We start from the raw sequence: 19,050 nt of genomic DNA, 5'->3' as shown, positions 1-19,050 counted from the left end.
TTTATGTGGGTACCAAGTTACAAAGCATTTGTTGCGTAATTTCCTCTGTATTGCTAAATAACATGTCATTCTACAAAGAACATGTTTGTGCTTGAAATGTTTCCTTGAATTTGACTAAGTTCTTTTTTTGTTTGTTTTACTTATATACATTTATTACTGTTGTTATTTCCATTTCTATCATTAGTATTAGCACTATTGTTGTGGAGTTTTTGTCTATTGTTCATTTTTTTTATTCAAAAAGTTCAAAACAATTTGCTTTTTCTAAAGTGCCAATTTGTAACAGAAATGATCTCATTGCACTTTTCATATATAGCAGGTCTAGACCATACTGTTTGTAATATTATTTACAGATATCAAACAATAGTCACCATTAAGAAAGCGAGATGAAAATGTGTTGTTTTAACGGGCAGAACTACATACATGGTGGGCGGCCAACTGCCTCGAACGGTTCGGTTGAGAGAGAGGATGGGAGAGGGGGAAGGGAGAGAGAGCAGTGGGAAAAGAGATCACACATTAACACAATGCAAGTTCCACATAGAGATGTAAAATAATAGTAATGGTAGTGGTAATAATACAAATATCAATAAAAATAAGTCTACTAAGTCTTCATGCCATGGTCGTATGATGCTATGTAGGCATTGTTATTATAAGATGAAATTAATATCTTACGTGTGATACTGGTGAATAAATTCAACATAGTTACTCGACTGTTAGGGAATCACTTAGTATCAATATGATCATAATGTGTTATCATTTTATACATTTCTTTTGGGTCTTCCAGGCAGATCTACTAACATGCCTAGTACACAGTATGCTAAATCTCCTTATCCATGAAAAGGCTTATCAGAATCATAAAACAATTGTAAAGAGACCAAGTGAAACAGACACACAGACAATATGCATCTGGCTCCCAAGGCTCCCTCTGACTGAAAAGTTAAAGCCGTCATATTGCCCTCTGGTGGCTGCATTAAAGATAAGCAACACAGTCGTGAATTTCATTTATCATGGCCAAAAAGTCATAGAAAGTTTAAATTGCCTAAACAAAAACAAATAACTTTATAAGAAATAAAGTGACATACAATACACAAAACATATATTACATAGCAATTATTTAGGTTTTTGCTTTCATTCCTCAACTGTTGTCAGAAACTTGCATATTAGAGGGATATTCTTGGCAGGTTTTATGGTAAGACTGACAGCTAATGTGGGTTACTTAGCCAGCGTTTGCTTACAACAAATACTGACTGGTTGAATGGAAGAGGATGAGCTAATGCTAATAGATGTCCGCATCGACTACTGTGAGTCAACTGTCACTTTTGTTCTGACAACACAACAAAGTACTAAATTTCAGAAAATAACAGAAAGAAGAGACCTATTGTGAGTGTCATTTTACATCACTAATTTTGTATCATTTAATTGTGATACAGTACGCATACATTAAAAGGTAGGCTACATTGCATTTCACTGTCTTTATGTAATTAGTTTTTATTTGGGGATTTAAAATCTTCCATAGAATATGGTTAAGACATGATTTATGTTTGAGGAACGAACAGAGTAATAAGACACTGTGCACCATGACAAACCAATGTACTTTGGCTATCATGGATGAACATCCGAACATCCAACGTGCCTGACAGTCCTTACTCGTGTGAAATTTCAGCATTTCAACATGTCCTGCCCTACTGTGCTGTGATTGGCTCGGACTGGTTGACACTGCTGATATTGAAGATAATGTAATAATAATAATACGAATGTTTTAATTCTTTATATCTACAGAGGGAGCACAACTCAATTTAACCCTTTGTTCATTTGACATTAGCTCCTCAGCAAATCTTGTTTTCATAACCATAACTTTATTTAATGAACATTACACTCAATCTTGAACCATGTGTTCCCATTTAGATAAACAAAGGCATAGGAAGCTGTATAAAATTAGAAAATAGGCAAAATAATTTGAAGGCAGTAAGTCCACCTTCATAGAAGACATGATCCCTGGTAAGAAGAGCGACTGTACGATGCATTGAAGAGATGTTTCATCCAAATATGCACAATTTCATTTAGACAGGGAAAATATGGATTAATGTATTAAAATATATGAAAAGTTTCAGATCATGTGTTCTGGGATGGTTGAATGAGTTCTACACAGCTATAAACCACTGGTATGCCAAGTTAACCGTACTTCCCATTGTGTGGGTTTGTAAAAAGAACTATATACAAACAAGTCCTCAGCTAATGGGTTGAGGGGCACATGGTCCAGAGTCCAGTCTCTATGGAGAAGGGGAAAGGTAACGGGTCGCAGTGGTAGAGTGTCTATTATTTTGGGTTGCTGCAACACACCGCTACAGTTTGAGACACGCTGCGAGCTCCAGACTTCACTCCTTTTAGTTAGCTGTAGCGATGCTCCACGGTTGCTGCAGTTTTTTCTGGCCTCTCTGCAGTGAGTTAACGTCTATCCCCAAGCTTCACCTTTCGGCGGGCGACAGAGGTGGGCTGTGTGGCTATGTTTGGCCCAGCACGGTTAGCAGCCTGCCGCAGAACTCGTGCTCGCTTTGAAGCCAGGCTGCTCACACCATAGCGGCCAAAAGTGTGCATCACTGACTGCAACACGGAGGGATTTCCCTTCAGCCTGTTGACGGCCTTAAAAAAGGCTTATCCTGCCACCTGAAATCCTTCTCTACTCTGCACCATTGCGGCACACTCCTGGCTCATGGAGTCCAACTTCTGCGCACTGACTATCAGCTGTGGAAGAAAAAGAGCTGTCCTTACAGGGCAATAGATTACTTGTATCTGAATTAGCAATACTGCTAATATTACTTATTATAATATATAAGATGCATTTTTAGAGGATATGCATCATTATTAACATGTGTAATTTCAAATAAACTTACCTTCCAGTGTATCATCAGCATTAAGCTCCTCAGTGGCTGCCATAGATGTTTCTGAATCATGATTGCAAAGCTCTGAAGTGAGATGACATCCACTGCCAGTACCGCCTTTTTTCTTACGGATTATCTGCTGGTAAAGTCTGAAAAATGTAACAACAACTTCCATAATTAACTCAGACTTGAAATACTGTACGACTTAAACATAGCATGACAACTTGAGAGTACTCAGTCATCATAAATACCTATAGCAGAACTGCAGATCAGGACAGATGGAGCGGTCTGCTAAGGCATAAGGATAATCATCCAGAAGTTTAACTTGCACATCATATTTAAGAACACCAAGTGCTGAGGATGGCGAGTGCCCAGCTTCAAACAACTTAGTGAGCTGCTCTATAGCCTTGCTGCCCACATCCCGGTGACGCACATATTCCACCACATAAATGTTGTGGTTATGAACATTCTTGATTTCCATGAGTATGGGGTATTCAGGAATGTGAGGATCAGTACTTCTGGATGTATAAGAACAAAAATAATTTTGTAAAACAGATTTGTACAGACACACTTTCTTAAATTAACACAAGCATTGCCAAGGAAATTAATTGTGCTTTGTTGGACCTGCTCTGTCGTCCACCGAAGACCTCAGTGCGTGCAAGGGTAACTTTAAGTTTTGCAGGGCAACCCGTATTTTTGGATGCCCTGTCGTTATTTGATGTTTTTGTCCTGGGCTTGATGTTATGCAGGCACCGGTATTCTTTCTGAAATATTATGGAAAAAAATGATTAGAGGAAGTACTCATCACAAATTTGACTTCAGTTAATCCTAAAGTATGTCCTACACTCTGACTTAACAACAGTAAGAGTACAAACTTTATTACTTAGACACTAAAATGTAGTACTTGACATAATAATGTACAAAAACAAAGAATCATTGTATAAGGTCATTCCTACATCTACTGTATTTTGGTTTTGAACATTAAAAACTAATTAATTAAAAAGGAAGAATACTCCTGTGATACATGAGTTTGTGGCAAAATGTGTTTAGTTCTTTTTTTGCTTTTAAATGTAATGGACTAAAAGTAAAGCCAAGAAGTCAAGTAATGTACACTACTATTTACTGTTCTGTATACTCAATAATAGTACTTACCTAAAGTAATACAATAGTTACTACTCAAATACTGTACCCCCCCTGAATACAAGCCATTAATAACTTAAAAAACTTCCAACTGATTATGGACACTAATCAGAAATAACTTCTCAACCTCTTTCATACTTTCATATTGGTAGAAGTGGCTGATTAAGAAAATGTAATATAACCAGTAGCCTAATGTTGCCACATCACCAACTCTGTAAAGTGAACAACTTACTTTAAAGATGATCTTTGAGCCTTTAGTAGGCCTGCTGTGGTCCACTCTCCATGTAACTGGCATCGACTTGAGCCACACCAGTATCTCCTCCTTTGATTTGAGGCACATCCGTAGGGTGGCTTCAAAATCTATATGGTCGCTGTCCGAGTTGACTGCTTTGTAACTACATACATGGTATTGATACTCCTTTGGCAAAAAGTCCTTCAACACAGACAGCATGAAGTTATTAAGAGACCAAATGAAAGAGGTTTGTTGTCAGATGATCCTCAGTTTAAAACTCTATATTTAAACAAGGGTTTTCAAACGATGTGGACAAACCACTTACCTTGAGTTCGGGGTACTGGTCTATATTCACGACTGGAGACGGGCAGTGAAACCGCTCAGCACTCCTGAGGCCATTTGTCAAATGTTGTACCCTATTAGATACGAACATGCTATAGCCAGATCTACATAAAGTATTTTAATGCTGTTTCAATTAAAAGAATGAAGAGATTACACCAAAACTATGCGTGACACTTACTTTTCTTTGCGCTCCATATCGGCGATTGCACTCACGGCTAGCATCGCTGGCGTCCAATCACAGGGACGTGTGTGACGAAGTGACGCAACAAGTCACTAGCCAATCACAGCACAGTAAGGCGGGACTCTGGGAAAAAAAACAGAGCCGTTAAATAAGATATTTAGATATAGAACATGTATAGAAAATATATAGAAGATATAGACGATATATAATATATAGAAGATATATTCTGTTTTTTGGCTCTGGAAAAAAAACAACGCAAAATCTATGACGTCAATCACCTGCGCCGAATTTTACCACGTGGGGACGTTTTTGCAGAGGCAGCAAAACATCTGCAGTGATGCTTGCGTGTCTGTCAGTGGGCATGAAAATAAACTTTTGACAAACAAGAATCTGAAGAAAGAGCCGCGAAGGATTTGCTAACCGGGTCACTTTTTCCAGACCATGCCCCACGACTCCGACCCTCCTCCGGCTAAAAAATTCAAGCCGGGGTCTGTTTTCTTCCGTCTCGATAAGAATAAACCTGGAATGCTGCTGCCTAGAAAGGGAATTGCAACCACTCCGATAGACGTCCAGCGGAAACAGCTTCCAATCTACCAGGCGAAACCTCAGCTGCTGAACCAACTGAGACAGCTTCACAATGCTATTCTCATAGGTAATGTGCTCACAGCTAACGTTGCTGTGGCTAATACTGCTGCGACGTTAGCCGCTGATGTGCGACTCAGTTAAAAGGGAAATCCACTCTGAAATATAATGATGTTGGCAGCTCTGTAATACTGTACAGCAGTAAACACTATTTAAATCATTATTATAGCTTGAAGTATTTTCCTAACTAAATAATTGAGTTATCACATCTTGCTTAGAAAATGTCATTTCTACTCTATATATGTATAGTGTAGCACCTGAACTAGTTCTTGAACTATGTGGAGTTCTTGAACTAGTTCAGGTGTATAGTGTAGCACCTGAACTTGACCCATTGTCTGTCATGCATCAGGGGAGACTGGCTCTGGGAAGACCACTCAGATCCCTCAGTATCTGTATGAGGCCGGCATCGGACGACAGGGCATCGTCGCCATCACTCAGCCCCGTCGAGTTGCTGCAATCTCACTGGCAGGAAGGGTGGCAGAGGAGAAGAGGACTCAACTTGGCAAGCTGGTATGCACAATAGACATGTTTCCCATATCACTGCTTAGTCTGGTCTTTACAATATAGGCTTACTGGTGCCCTGTGGGGTTTCTTGATGGAAAAACAAACAAACAGAAGTTGTGTTTCTATTCATTTGGATGTGAAATCCTGTATTGTTTTCCTTCATGTTTATGCAGTCTTCTTCTTCCTACGTTTCTTGGTGTGTCACTGGCTGGAATTTGTAATGTGTCAACCTCATGCGCGCAGTCAAGATTAACAAAACAGGGACCCACTCATAGAGCATGATAAAAATCTTATATGTATGTTGTTGTAAAAAACTTTGTTGTATTCTGTAGCACAAGCTCTATACTAATTATGTCGAATAAATGTTTCCTGTTCAGTTACGTCACACAACTGTGATGCATATTTGACCCGATATAGTACTATCAGTACTTCATCAGTTGAAATCTTACTGGGCTTTTTTAGTAAATCAACAAACTTCTTTTCAGGTTGGCTACACGGTGCGTTTTGAGGATGTCACGTCCTCTGAGACAAAGCTGAAGTTCATGACAGATGGCATGCTTCTGCGTGAGGCCATCGGAGACCCCTTACTGCTGCGCTACACTGTAGTGGTGCTGGATGAAGCTCATGAGCGCACCGTGCACACTGATGTGCTGTTCGGCGTGGTTAAGACTGCTCAACACAGGCGCAGAGAGCTTAATAAGATTCCCCTGAAGGTAGGAAGGCTTCTGCTGTGGAGTTTAAGTATCTTTTTATATTCACCTGAATACCAAGTCTTTCTTTTGCCTAATCTGCGCAGGTCATAGTGATGTCAGCCACGATGGATGTGGATTTGTTCTCTGAGTATTTCAACAAGTCACCTGTACTCTACCTGGAGGGCAGGCAGCATCCCATTCAGATCTACTACACCAAGCAGTCCCAGTCAGACTATCTGCAGGCTGCACTCATCTCTGTCTTCCAGATCCACCAGGTAGTCTTCAAAATTTGTGGAGAGAAAACTCTTGTATGAAGTCTTATAACTGGCTAATTCTTCTAATGTATTTTTGTATTGCAGTTGAATAACAACATTTCTTAATTAAGCACTCAGTTGTAATCCAAACTAAAACAATAGACTCTCTTTCCTTTAGCATTAAAAGAAACACAAACCTGTGAGTAAGCCGCGCTCCTGGGAGCATGTTCGTGTACTGTGATGATTCTTCTTGACACAGTGTAAAAGAACACAGTGTTGCTGTTTGCACACAGGAGGCTCCTCCGTCCCACGACATCTTAGTCTTCATGACGGGTCAGGAGGAGATCGAGGCTCTGGCGAGGACGTGCCGAGACATCGCCAAGCATCTCCCCGATGGCTGTGGGCCCATGGTAGTAATCCCTTTGTACGCATCGCTGCCCCCAGCACAGCAGCTCAGGGTCTTTCATCCAGCTCCGAAGGTAAATGCAACTATAAACATGCGGGAGGAACAGAGTTCCATATATGAGTAGAGACAAAGGGACATGTTGGTTTCATACACAAGGTCTTGAGAATCTGTGTACAGTGGTTCTCAACTCTGTTTCTGTTTAAGAGATGTCTGCCGCTGTTTTAGCTTTACTTCTGGTTAGTTCCACATAATAGTGCCTTGTTTTCATATTACTGTAAAGCCATATGTATCATAGCTTAATTGTGTTTATATTATTGTATACCTCATACAGGATGTTCTACCTTTTTCAGGGATGTAGGAAGGTCATCCTCTCAACCAACATTGCTGAGACGTCAGTCACAATCTCTGGGATCAAATACGTCATAGACACAGGGATGGTGAAGGCCAAACGTTTCAATCCTGGTGAGATGATTCAGCCTTCACACACAGACACACACACATTCTCATATCAGGATTAAATTAAACACAGCATTTTGTTGATGTAATAGGAAGAGGGACCAAATTAATGTAGAACTCAGTAAGCTTTAAAAATGCATAATTAACTTGTAATGGAGTTATTTATTACATTGTAAATGATTTAAGTACTTCCTCTACCACTGACAGTAGCCAGCATATAAAATATATACATATTACTGGCATACTTTAATTGAGGCCCCCAAATTGTGATTATGTGGCTATAATTATGCTCTACTAATTAACAAGATTTGACAACTATTTGAGACCCAGCGTTTAAAAATGTATATCTTCTAACTGTACAAACTACCTTGCAATAAAACCTCCAAACCATAACAGAAAAAATGCATTATGATAATAGCACCAATATGTATGTTGTGATTTTTATTTATTTATTTTTGGCGGGGTATCGGTCATTTTGCTCTCATCTAACCGTACATGTGTTGTGCGACTCTCAGACAGCGGGCTGGAGGTGCTAGCAGTACAGCGGGTCTCTAAAGCCCAGGCGTGGCAGCGAGCGGGCCGGGCTGGCAGGGAGGACTCTGGTTCCTGCTATCGTCTCTACACTGAGCAGGAATTTGACAGCCTCATCCCCATGACTGTGCCTGAGATCCAGAGGTACTGTCGGCCTCCTTTTTTTCCTTCATACAGATGATAAAACTGTGTTATGTGCTGATCTGCAGGGAGTCCCTCCCACGTGTTCATTTATTTAGGTCCGCGTGATTGAGTGGCCTGTTCTTCTGTTTTTCTTTTTGTGTGTGTGTGTGTGTGTGTGTGTACTGCAGGTGTAACTTAGCCAGTGTGATGCTGCAGCTCATGGCTCTGGGTATTCCAGATGTAATGAATTTTGATTTCATGTCCAAGCCTTCTCCAGGTAAGATGCTATTGATCATGAAGTACTGTGCACCCCTGGTCATCCAGGAGTGTCAGTAGGTCGTAGTAACCTGTTATGTTTATCCCAGAGGCCGTTCGTTCTGCTGTGGAGCATTTAGAGCTGCTGGGAGCTGTAGAGAGGAAGGAGGGGCAGGTTTTCCTCACTGCTCTGGGAAAGAAGATGGCAAGCTTCCCTCTGGAGCCTAGATATGCCAAGGTAAAAACAAAAGTGCTTGATAGCGTTACGCAAATAGATACTGTGTTGTGGGGTTCTGACAAAATGTGTGAGCCTGTAGCCCACAGTGCCACATGGGTCACACACATAACCCAGCAAGAATTTGGTGTGACACTTGCCTGCCTTGTCTGCTCCCTCTCACAGACTATCCTGTTGTCCCCGAACTTCTCCTGTTCTGAGGAGATTTTGACCATAGTGTCTCTGCTGTCGGTGGACACTGTACTGTATAACCCTCCAGCCCGGCGGGAAGAGGTGCTTGCTGTGCGCAAGAAGTTCAGCTCCAGCGAAGGAGACCACATGACACTGCTCAACATTTACAGAGCGTTCAAGAAAGTCAGTGATAATAAGGTGAGCTACGCTGGGTGAAAGGGGAAGAAAATAAATCCAGAAATCAAGCACTGTTGCTGAGCTCCTTCATAATCTGTTAAATGTCTGCTGTTAAAGGAGTGGTGTCGGGAGAACTTTGTCAACAGCAGGAACATGGGTCTGGTGAAAGAGGTCCAGGCTCAGCTCAAAGACATCTGCCTTAAGGTACACAACTGAAATCCTTATGAATATGGATATGAATGTTCTGTGTGGGGCTGGGCAATATCACCTGAAATCAATGTCATAATTGTCACATTTACCTCATTAACAAACGTTTATTGAAACACTGTCTTGTTAGATACAAGATTCTCCATATGTAAGTATTCTTTACAAAAACAGGAAAGTAGGCTATACTTCACATATTTGGTAACTATCAAAATAAGAGATAAGATAAGCTAAGAAGAGATGTGTATATCTTTTATGGCTGCTATTATCTCATCCCATCAACTGGATGTTTTAGGGTATGGGGTGACATTATTTTAATATTTACAATTGTGTAATAAACTGCTACGTAAGCCTCCAGACTTTTGCCAGGGGAGACAGGGGAGACTCCTTTACTATTTGAGGGCGATTCCTTTTTGTATACATAGATATATGTGGCTTTATTAAAAAGTGACAGTAGAGAGGCGAGGAAATGATGGAGACCTCTCTCTCCATCATTTCCTCGCCTCTCTACTGTCACTTTTTGCATTGTGGTTAATGTAGGCACTCAGTTTTATCCATTGTCAGTCCGACAATGTTATAGGAGTGCAATGCTAAAACAGTGAGTACTCCTAACCCCTAAAGAGCTAGCTTGAAGCTAACTTTGGGGTTAACCCAGTAACCAGACCCAGCTCCTGGTAAATAAAACTCAGGAACTTAGTTCTTGAGGAGCTGTAGCATTTGGTGACAAACTGTAAACTGATTCATGTCTGTGAAGATTCTTAGTCATCCAGGTCATAGTTGTCCAAAAAAGGAGAAGGGGCTGGTTGAAGAAGCCCCTGCGATGAGATGCGAAACCTTCCTTGATTTTAAGTTCTTTGAATGTAATTTGACTGTTACATCCACGGCTTACTGCTAACCTGACTCAGTAGGTCGCATTTTAGATGCTAGCAGTACAGACAGCAGATCCATTTGACCCTATTGATAATTAAATACAGTAACACACTGACTACCAGTAGATCACCATTTAGCGCTAACATGGCCTGTCCTGCTTCTTGATTTTACCAGCTGAATTTGAAGCTGGAGTCATGTGGAGCAGACACAGGGAACGTTCGCCGCTGCCTTGCCCATGGGATGTTCGTCAACGCTGCGGAGCTACAATCTGACGGCAGCTACTTAGCTCTGGACACACACCAGCCTGTGGCCATCCACCCCTCCTCCGTCCTTTTCCAGGCCAAGCCAGCATACGTGGTCTTCAACGAGCTTCTGCACACCTCCCGCTGCTACATGAGAGACCTATGTTTGGTGGATGCCGACTGGCTGTTGGATGCAGCACCGGAGTACTTTGGCCGCAAACTCCGACCCACTAAGAGCTAACCAACAGAGAAACAGGACTGAAGTAAATCTCTGCAAGGTCACCTTCCTCAAATGACCCAGTGACAATAAAACTGGGAAATGTCTTCTCTTCACAAAGCTGGATTTAGATAAAGACGTTTATTGATTTCTTACTAGTGCAAGTCAGAACAGAACATTTTCTGTGTAGTAGACTTCTCTGGATTTCACTACCTCCCAGTTGACAAGCTTTTGGCATGTGTCACTGCAGCAGAGATCTGCATATTGAGGCCTCACAACTTTAACTTCCTGCAAGACCGTCATTGAGATTTTATAAACTGTGTTTCTTCTGCCTGATAGTATTTCACTTTGCCATTTGGTTTAACACCTTAAAGAGTGTTTTTGAGGTGTCATGCACAACATCTTAACATTTGCATGCATTATCACAGCACAGAAAACCTCACAGGAGGACACATCTTTAAGTAAGCAGCGTCTTGGGCTGATATGATTTATCAGTTTATTCTCTTCATGTGTGAAATTCGCGAAATTTTGTACTTAATTGTCAAGCCACCTACCCAACAAGATTCAGACGGCTCAGTGGAGCAGATGGTAGTTGTTCTGTTCTGCACAGTTTTGAATAACTGAGGAGTTTACTGACTATTTGCCTCTGAAATGTTAGCTTCTCGGAAGCTAAAAAAAGCAGTCTTGTCTTGAGCTTTTCCACCATGTCGTTTTTGGTTAAACAAAGTGGTCTTAAAGGGTTTTATATATGCAATAACAGTAGATTTGTCCTAATCTATGAAGTTACGTAATTACAAGAAAACATGGAAATCACCAAAGTTGTAGTTAAAAATATGAGGTTTTCAGACATCACGATGACTTGATTTCACTTTGATAATTACTCTACATGCAGCACCCGTCTTATCTTGTGCATGCCCTTTTCTACATGATTGTATCACCAGTTTCGAAAATACATGCACATCAGGAGAAGTAGCATGCCTTATTCTCCAGGTTCTACACTTTGCTGTTCTGTTACTCAGCCTCTGTACAGACTACACAAAGATGTATGCTGACAACAAATGTATGCAATGCATGGAGATTATAGTTAAGGATCTGATCACTCAGGTCTTTCATACTTTGTAGAATGTTATGGAACAGATAGGATGCTCCTCCTGTCTTTTTTACGCTGGACTCAGGATTGTACAATATACATTATAACCAGAATAAATTACATAAACAATTTCTAGCTTTTAAAAATGCCAAACACCAAATGCACTTGGGGTTGCTGTAGAGAACTGTGAGACTATATTATAAAGAGGATGTATGTTCAGTGTTTGAATCTCTTACAGGTCATGCTGCTCATGTTCTTTAGAAGATTTCTTTTCCAGTCACAAAGGAAAAGTAGACTGTTTAAGATTGACATAGTATAAAGTTTGTAAGATTAAATGCACGGCTTTGATGAGTTTATGATGAGTATTTTTCACATAATTTGTTAAAGTTTAAAACCACTGTTGGTATAATTTTTAATAAAACTTCAGTCACTGTCCCACATAACAGGTCTGCATGTGGAACGTAAAGATTCAGAGGCACAAGTGTTTGGGAGTCTTTTGGATTTTCCAGAAAGTATAACTCCTGCCAGTGTTATTTAGTCGTATTTAGATTGACACATTTCCAAAATATGCAATCAGATTAACAAACAATATTTTAGTGTGGTGTATGGATGAATTAAACAGAGCATTAAGATGTATCTTCAGTGTTTACAACAAATCATGTCATTACCACAATCTGATGACAAATTATTTATTAATAATTTATTTCACTGATTTCTTTTAGTAGGGCAAGTTAGGGCATTTTACTTTTATAGTAAAGAGTACCTGGTGATGCTCAGTGCATTCAGGAAGGGTAGTGAAACAAAACCTGGAAGATGCAGAAAGGCACAAACCGACACCTGGTGGCCAACCATTCAGTAGATGAAACTTATTATATAACTTATTATAAATACAATCCTGGGTTAGTTGTTTGAAAATTGTTGTTAGCTCCATCTTCTGGCAGCAGGGTGTCATTCCTAAATGAGGCGACTGATACATCTCCCTATGCTGAGGCTGAAACACACTTTATCCATGTCCATGTCCACTCTAGCCAGAAACTCATTTTATGTCCTGAATTGTGGATTTGTATGAGACACCACAACAGGTGTGATGATGCGGACCTGATTTAAATGTACGTGTGTCCTCTCGTCTTTTGGGGACAGATGCTGCGTTCCCTTCCCTTTTTTTTTATCATAGAGAGACTTGTGTTGTTTCAGAGGAAGAACGACAGCTATAAAACCATAGACGGTATATAAAAAGTATAAAACCTACCTTCTTCTTTATCAAGCCACAGGGGGCGCCATTGGGTATGTTGTGTCGTATCGTGACCTTAAAACATATAATTTACTTTATTAGATTAGACTAGTTATTTATATGATATAACTGTTGTCATATTTGGGGCCTTCTTAAGAGAAAGGCAATGATTTAGTTTTAGTGCTTTCGGTTTTAAAGTATTATTTCCGGTGCAAAGGTCATAGTTGTGATAGGTCAACGCGTCCTTCCACACGTGTGTTCTGTAATCTTCCAGAAGCAGCAGTAACGGGGAGCCAGCCGGTTGTTGTGAGCTGTCAGACTTATTTATTGTTTCGTTACACGCCTTAATATTTCTACATAGTCATGCTAAAGTCAGTTGTTCGTGTGGTGGGAGCCGCTGTTCGCATTTCTTCAGCCAGTACGTCCACAGCCCGAGCTCTGCCGCTCATCTGCCCGACACTATCGTCTCCGAGTTCGGCAACAACCCGGCCCTTCACCCGGTCCCTCTGGATGCTGAATAACAACGGAGCCTCGTCAGGATACAGGCCAAAACTGTTCAGTTCAAAAGCGTTGAATCCCTCAGTGTCGTGTGGATGTGGAGGACTGCACACAGAAGGTAACATTTAGCGTAGTAGTCTCTACGGTCAGAGTAGCTAGTTAGCTAGCTAACGTTAGCTAGCATGCCTCGTATCAGGCAATATTGCATGGAGACGGTGCAACACGCTGAGCTGCTCAGAGAAGACCTCATGTTAAAATGTTTTTCACTTAACCGTGACATTTCTCATTTCTGAAGACACTTAGCCCTCATACACAACTCATTTGGGTCAGAAATTAAGCGAGCACTAACATTTAACGTTAAAATAACCTTTGCATCCTCTCACTGTGAACAGTTAGCATTCACCTTGAAAGATATGTTAAGTGGTCGTCACCAGAATAAGTGAAAATATAACGGATAAAGTAAAAACAAACAGCAGGAACAAAACATTTGTACAAAGAAGTTTTTATTTTGTGTTGTATATGTTGACATGTGAAATAGCATGAGTATCCAGGCTGAGGTTTAACGGTCAACGACTGGAAGAGTGATGATAAAGTAATGTGAAGCATATTTGATATCCAATTTATAATAACACTTGTAATTTAACAGTTCATTCTTCTTCATTCTATAAAGCTGAGTTAATTATCAGCCTATGCAAATCATCTTGATAGCAGTTAAATTTCTACTTTCAATTGCCCAAATATGAATTAACGTTATAAGCTTAGTGATGGCGAGATGAAGCATTGAAGCTTTCATCCAATTGATTCACTCATGGCCCGAAGCTTCATGGTGCTTCATTTGCTCTACTGTGCCATCAAGTGGACAATAAATGTAAAACAGGCGGAGTGATTATAATGGCACCATGGATTTGGTGTGTGAAGCTTTAAAATGAATAAATTAATGAATGATGTTAGTCATGCCAATATATTAAACTATGAACTTGTTAATATGGTGTCTGTCTTTATGATAAAGATAGGGTCAAAGGGAACGTGGAAACAAGGGAGAGGGTTATGATCTGAATGTACTTGTGTTACTTGGTTTGTGACTTTAGATAATAGAGACAACATTCTATTCATTTTTACTTTCCCACAGTGCTGGGCTTTAGGCAGTATCTTTTTTGAAGATGATTTTACCTGATTTAGAACATTATCATTAGGGTAATAAGGGGTAAGACGCCCCCAGTTTAATTCTTACAAATCCACAAAATGTCAAACAAAAAAATTCTCAGCACTTTCTGGCTGCCACAAGTCTAACTGAACTAGAAATGTCCTGCTTCATCACAATTTTTCATAAAACAAGCTGTAGATACAATTTATAGTGTTAAACAAAAATCAAATTAAAAAGTCCAGGATATGTTAATGAGGGTCCATTGTATTTTGCTGCTCCTTTCAAATCATACACCAAACCCGCGAACCATTTCCTGAATCAGTCAAGTGGTACGGCCTCGATACGCGCTTCACAAAAATCTCCCTGGATTACTCGACACACGCTTTGAAGCCTCGATACGTAAGGACACATCACTACTTAGTAGCATTGTGTGCACAGAATGATAGTGACCACATGATGAAACACAAGCAAGGCATAAGCTATGAGTTATGCATTAAAGGTGTCAGAGGGAAGCTTGTCAAACCCTGAGCACCCAACAGAAACCTGAGAATACAGCCTTGCTGAAGGCATACCAGCTGGGAATTGAGGAGGAAAGGTTCCTTTTAAGAGGTTTCTGTAAGCAGTTAGAAGCAGTTAGAATCCAGTAACTCGGGTAAAACTGAGCTAATAAAACTTGCATTGCAGTTGCATCAGGATAAGATTGGATTTTCTGCTACATAAATTTTGCCACAATTTTCTAACCTGTTATACCATTAAAACAGGTGACAAGGCATTTGGGGATTTCCTGTCTGATGAAATAAAAGAGGAGAGGAAGATCCAGAAAAGCAAAAGCCTTCCTAAGATGTCTGGAGGATGGGAACTGGAGATGAACGGCACAGAGGCTAAACTCACAAGGAATGTCGCTGGAGAAAAGTAAGGCTGGCACAGTTAGTGATTATCCATTCTGTGCTGGCACTTAGGCACTCTAACGAGCTCCTGGTCTGTCTTCTTCTTTCAGAGTCACTATCACGTTCAATGTCAATAACAGCATTCCTCCTAACTTTGAGGAAGAGGTAGAACAAGGACAACAGAAGTCAGCAGAAGAAGAGGTGAGTTTCAACAAGCCAGACTTTTTTAGAGATGCATGGAAAATGTAAGCAGTCATGAGTGCATTGGCCTGTAAACTGGTGTTTAAAATAGAAAACGGCTGATTAAAGCTGGTAACAGTAAAGTATGTACATTACGATGATTTATAATTCTGTTTCTTTTTACAGCCAGAAATTGTGTCAACACCCAACTTTGTTGTTGAAGTAACAAAACAGGCTTCAAAGCATTCCCTGGTGTTTGACTGCCATTATCCTGAAGACGAGGTAACTAAGCATAGACCACATTAATTTATACAGAAATGAACATGTCAGATAATATTGAAAGTGACAGCATGTAGGGCTGGGTGATTAATCAAATTTTATTTTCAATTAAGATTTTGGCTTCCAACGATTATGAAAACAAGATAATAGAGTTAAAACGATGATTGTGCTGCATTCCGTTTCGCTATGATGCTCTGGTTTTGTAAATCCAGCACACCCCATTCCTTTACAGTGGTGTCTCACACTTCCCTAAAAGCCCAAACTCCCTCTCAGCCGGTTTAGTTCAGGTCGAGTCCAAGATGACGAGAGTTATAACTGCAATAACTTGCTACTCACTGTTATTACCTTAAGCCTATGCCATTTTACACTGCATAAATTAGCCTAGTGGCTAGCAGACTTTTCCACTACTCATAGCTTAACAAAGTACATTTTATTTATACTTTGCTATATGTTGCTGTCAGCATTCAGGTCAGTCCTAAAGACAAGTTTGTTCAGTAAATACATGTTGTTTCCAAAGTCAACCAGAAATAATGTTAAATAATCCTGATCTCAATATTGAGCAGAATAATAGTGATTATTAGCAGCCCTAACAGCACGTCTCTGAGCTTCCTCTCTGACAGTAAAGGTTTTAAGTTTAATAGAAATGTTGGACTTTCATTTTTTAGATGAGTCGTGGTGAAGGAGAAGAGGAGAGCGACATCTTTGCCATTCGGGAGGTCAGTTTCCAGCCTGAGGGAGATTCCGAATGGAAGGAGACCAGCTATACGCTCAACACAGACTCTCTGGACTGGGTAAGATTTGAGACCGTAAACAGTTAATGAAGCTGAATATGGCTGTGTTTAATTTGGGTCATTTAACCTCATTGCTATGTTGTTTTAGGCCCTGTATGACCACTTGATGGACTTCCTGGCTGACAGAGGGGTTGACAACACCTTTGCTGATGAACTAATGGAGCTGAGCACTGCCATGGAACATCAAGAGTACATAAAGTTCCTGGAAGACCTCCAAGGCTTTGTCAAGTGTAACTAATGTTAAATATCAGCTAAAGTTCACCGCTCTTTGATACACATCCTGGCAAAGTTGGAGGTATGAGAATGCAAGACTAAAGCAAAGGTTGCAGCACTGAATGATTGATTGATTGATATCTTTGGCACTCTAAAGAGATCGATTGTTCCTTGCTTCAGTGTCTGTGGCAGTGAGCCATGTTTCCCAGCAGTTGTCACATTAATACCTGGCTACAAATGTTTTCTCTTTGTTAAAATATGTTTATTTTTCTGTAACTTTAAAGGAGGTAGTTAAATTAAATATTTGAAGGACATAAACAATGCAGGTCATGACAATGTGCAGAAACCATCATTATAAGAAGTGTCTCTCTATTGTAGAGGTCCTGTCTTAAAGCTGGGGTAGGCAATTTATTTCAGAAGCTTGTATTTGTTATATTTGTTGAAATTCTCTTTAGATCTTGACAGCAATCAATAAAACAGATGCCCACACACAAATGAACAAAATCCACTGTCTGTGGCTGTCACTAAGCACGGACCGAATGAAATGATTGGCTGGCCTGCCTGCCGTCTACCTGCGCACACTATGCCTGTGCATGCATTGCCCATGATTTTTATTTTTTATTTTTTTTGGGTGGGAGTGGCTTTGGATAGAGGCCTGAAAGGAGGGGCTGGAATTTTTCCATTGGATACTTTGATAATCTTGGTGTCTCTTGTTTGTTTGTCAAAGTTGCCTACCCCAGCTTTATGTGCAATGGATTGATATGATCCAGTCAGTATTTGTGAATGTTGAACTATCCTAAAGCCAATAAACGGACAATTTGTCAAGATGTGAAGTCAAATCAAAACCTTGAATAATGAAACCCTCCTCACTTACAGTAGACGTATGTGAAGGCTTCTGGTTTTACAACTTGACAGTCCTGCTTTTTGTCTTAAGCGCTTCTATCTGGCTTGGCAAGCGAGTTCATGTTGACTAATATTGATTTGACTCTATCAGGCCAGAACAATTGGTGTCAAAGAATGAAAGATCAATGTCGAATAAAAAAACAGTTTGATATAAATAGATGATTTTATGTGTCTTATGTGCCAGGTCAAACAGACTATCAGTTGTTACAGATGGTGTATGAAATGCAGAAGTGGCCAAATTGCATTTATTAGAACCCAGCGAAATACTAAAACAGGAAAAACTCTAAACTATGAATTTAGCCTAATTGGAGTCTGTGGATGTTAAGTACTGAAGCATGGCCAGTATCTTCTCTAAATGTTCAATTTGTAACATTTCCCTGTCAATCCTGGGTAAGAGTAAAAACAGGATATGTTGCGTCCCTGCTGTGACTGGAGTTTTTCCAAGCAATCTGTGTGCAAAAAACCTGCACATCTTTCTGTTTCACAAAGACTTGCAACACTGGGATACTCCCTTTTTAAAATCTATTTTTCTTTATTACCTTTAGAAAGAATTCAAGGCTTCAAGCCTAAATTGGCTTTTTTAACGGGTCCAGGTCCAGTCAACCTTCCATGAATATGCTTTGAACAGCCAGCCCTTGCAGCAATGACCTTCTGAAGCTTACCCTTCTTGTGGAGGGTGTCAGTGAGTGTCTTCTTGACAACTATCAAGTCAGAAGTCTTCCCCATGATTGTGGTTGTTGTAAACTGAACCAGTACTGTCTCAATGTGTACATGGGCACCTGACTATTGTTTTAAGACCGATTTGAACTTTTGTTAACCTATCCTGGAAATATAGTACGCTACTAAGTAAATGTACTTAGTTTCTTTCCACATCTGGCTGCTTGAAATTAAAAATGGTATGCTCTCAAAGAATAGCCTACTAATTACTGTAGGCCTACTTTATTAATATGAATAGAACGTAAACCTGAAGTATTACAAAGTAGCCTATGCCATTTTATGTTGTAGATATCAGACACTAATTCGGTTAGTGGATTCAGTTAATTAGGATTGGTCAATTAATTACCGTCCACAGTGATTGGTGGTA

At 40.1% G+C, this 19,050-nt stretch overlaps 3 protein-coding genes across 5 annotated transcripts; 2 read left to right on the top strand and 1 right to left on the bottom strand.

The window, feature by feature from the left end:
* Window positions 1–1,833: 1,833 nt before the first annotated feature.
* LOC123963109 lies at window positions 1,834–5,831 on the bottom strand. Of its 3 annotated transcripts, none has more exons than XM_046039658.1 (8): window positions 5,731–5,831; window positions 4,769–4,894; window positions 4,574–4,664; window positions 4,249–4,449; window positions 3,501–3,640; window positions 3,128–3,394; window positions 2,889–3,025; window positions 1,834–2,739 (listed from the first exon to the last, which is right to left on the bottom strand). In XM_046039658.1, exons 2-8 carry the CDS (start codon window positions 4,810–4,812, stop codon window positions 2,675–2,677), a joined length of 945 nt encoding a protein of 314 aa, XP_045895614.1. In that variant the 5' UTR covers window positions 4,813–4,894; window positions 5,731–5,831; the 3' UTR covers window positions 1,834–2,674. The 3 variants fall into 3 exon arrangements, with proteins under 3 accessions (XP_045895614.1, XP_045895613.1, XP_045895615.1); XM_046039657.1 differs by lacking the exon at window positions 5,731–5,831 and adding an exon at window positions 5,050–5,445; XM_046039659.1 differs by lacking the exons at window positions 3,128–3,394; window positions 5,731–5,831 and adding an exon at window positions 5,050–5,450.
* Window positions 5,059–12,196, top strand: dhx33 (DEAH (Asp-Glu-Ala-His) box polypeptide 33). The gene is made up of 12 exons (XM_046039649.1): window positions 5,059–5,423; window positions 5,763–5,923; window positions 6,403–6,630; window positions 6,714–6,884; window positions 7,157–7,342; window positions 7,620–7,731; window positions 8,241–8,400; window positions 8,568–8,656; window positions 8,745–8,872; window positions 9,035–9,238; window positions 9,335–9,421; window positions 10,466–12,196. Exons 1-12 carry the CDS (start codon window positions 5,213–5,215, stop codon window positions 10,772–10,774), a joined length of 2,046 nt encoding a protein of 681 aa, XP_045895605.1. The 5' UTR covers window positions 5,059–5,212; the 3' UTR covers window positions 10,775–12,196.
* A 1,095-nt stretch (window positions 12,197–13,291) lies between these two features.
* Window positions 13,292–18,121, top strand: LOC123963826 (complement component 1, q subcomponent binding protein). The gene is made up of 6 exons (XM_046040892.1): window positions 13,292–13,687; window positions 15,475–15,625; window positions 15,711–15,801; window positions 15,967–16,062; window positions 16,725–16,850; window positions 16,939–18,121. Exons 1-6 carry the CDS (start codon window positions 13,435–13,437, stop codon window positions 17,086–17,088), a joined length of 867 nt encoding a protein of 288 aa, XP_045896848.1. The 5' UTR covers window positions 13,292–13,434; the 3' UTR covers window positions 17,089–18,121.
* Window positions 18,122–19,050: the final 929 nt, after the last annotated feature.

The sequence above is a fragment of the Micropterus dolomieu genome, linkage group LG23, assembly GCF_021292245.1.
Source record: "Micropterus dolomieu isolate WLL.071019.BEF.003 ecotype Adirondacks linkage group LG23, ASM2129224v1, whole genome shotgun sequence".
NCBI classification, from domain to species: domain Eukaryota; kingdom Metazoa; phylum Chordata; class Actinopteri; order Centrarchiformes; family Centrarchidae; genus Micropterus; species Micropterus dolomieu.
Note: the sequence above shows the minus strand (reverse complement) of the source record. Positions and strands in the feature narration are given on the sequence as shown.

What these genes read in the sequence shown, in the direction of transcription:
- LOC123963109 (XM_046039658.1), bottom strand. Translation starts at nt 4,812, where the DNA reads ATGCTAGCCGTGAGTGCAATCGCCGATATGGAGCGCAAAGAAAA. An exon ending in GATATGGAGCGCAAAGAAAA is followed by an intron (nt 4,665 to 4,768) that starts GTAAGTGTCACG and finishes CGTATCTAATAG; the next exon opens with GGTACAACATTTGACAAATG. An exon ending in GATCTGCAGTTCTGCTATAG is followed by an intron (nt 3,026 to 3,127) that starts GTATTTATGATG and finishes TACATTTTTCAG; the next exon opens with ACTTTACCAGCAGATAATCC.
- dhx33 (XM_046039649.1), top strand. Translation starts at nt 5,213, where the DNA reads ATGCCCCACGACTCCGACCCTCCTCCGGCTAAAAAATTCAAGCCGGGG. An exon ending in GGCCAAACGTTTCAATCCTG is followed by an intron (nt 7,732 to 8,240) that starts GTGAGATGATTC and finishes TGCGACTCTCAG; the next exon opens with ACAGCGGGCTGGAGGTGCTA. An exon ending in CATGTCCAAGCCTTCTCCAG is followed by an intron (nt 8,657 to 8,744) that starts GTAAGATGCTAT and finishes TGTTTATCCCAG; the next exon opens with AGGCCGTTCGTTCTGCTGTG.
- LOC123963826 (XM_046040892.1), top strand. Translation starts at nt 13,435, where the DNA reads ATGCTAAAGTCAGTTGTTCGTGTGGTGGGAGCCGCTGTTCGCATTTCT. An exon ending in AGGAATGTCGCTGGAGAAAA is followed by an intron (nt 15,626 to 15,710) that starts GTAAGGCTGGCA and finishes TTCTTCTTTCAG; the next exon opens with AGTCACTATCACGTTCAATG. An exon ending in AGAAGTCAGCAGAAGAAGAG is followed by an intron (nt 15,802 to 15,966) that starts GTGAGTTTCAAC and finishes TTCTTTTTACAG; the next exon opens with CCAGAAATTGTGTCAACACC.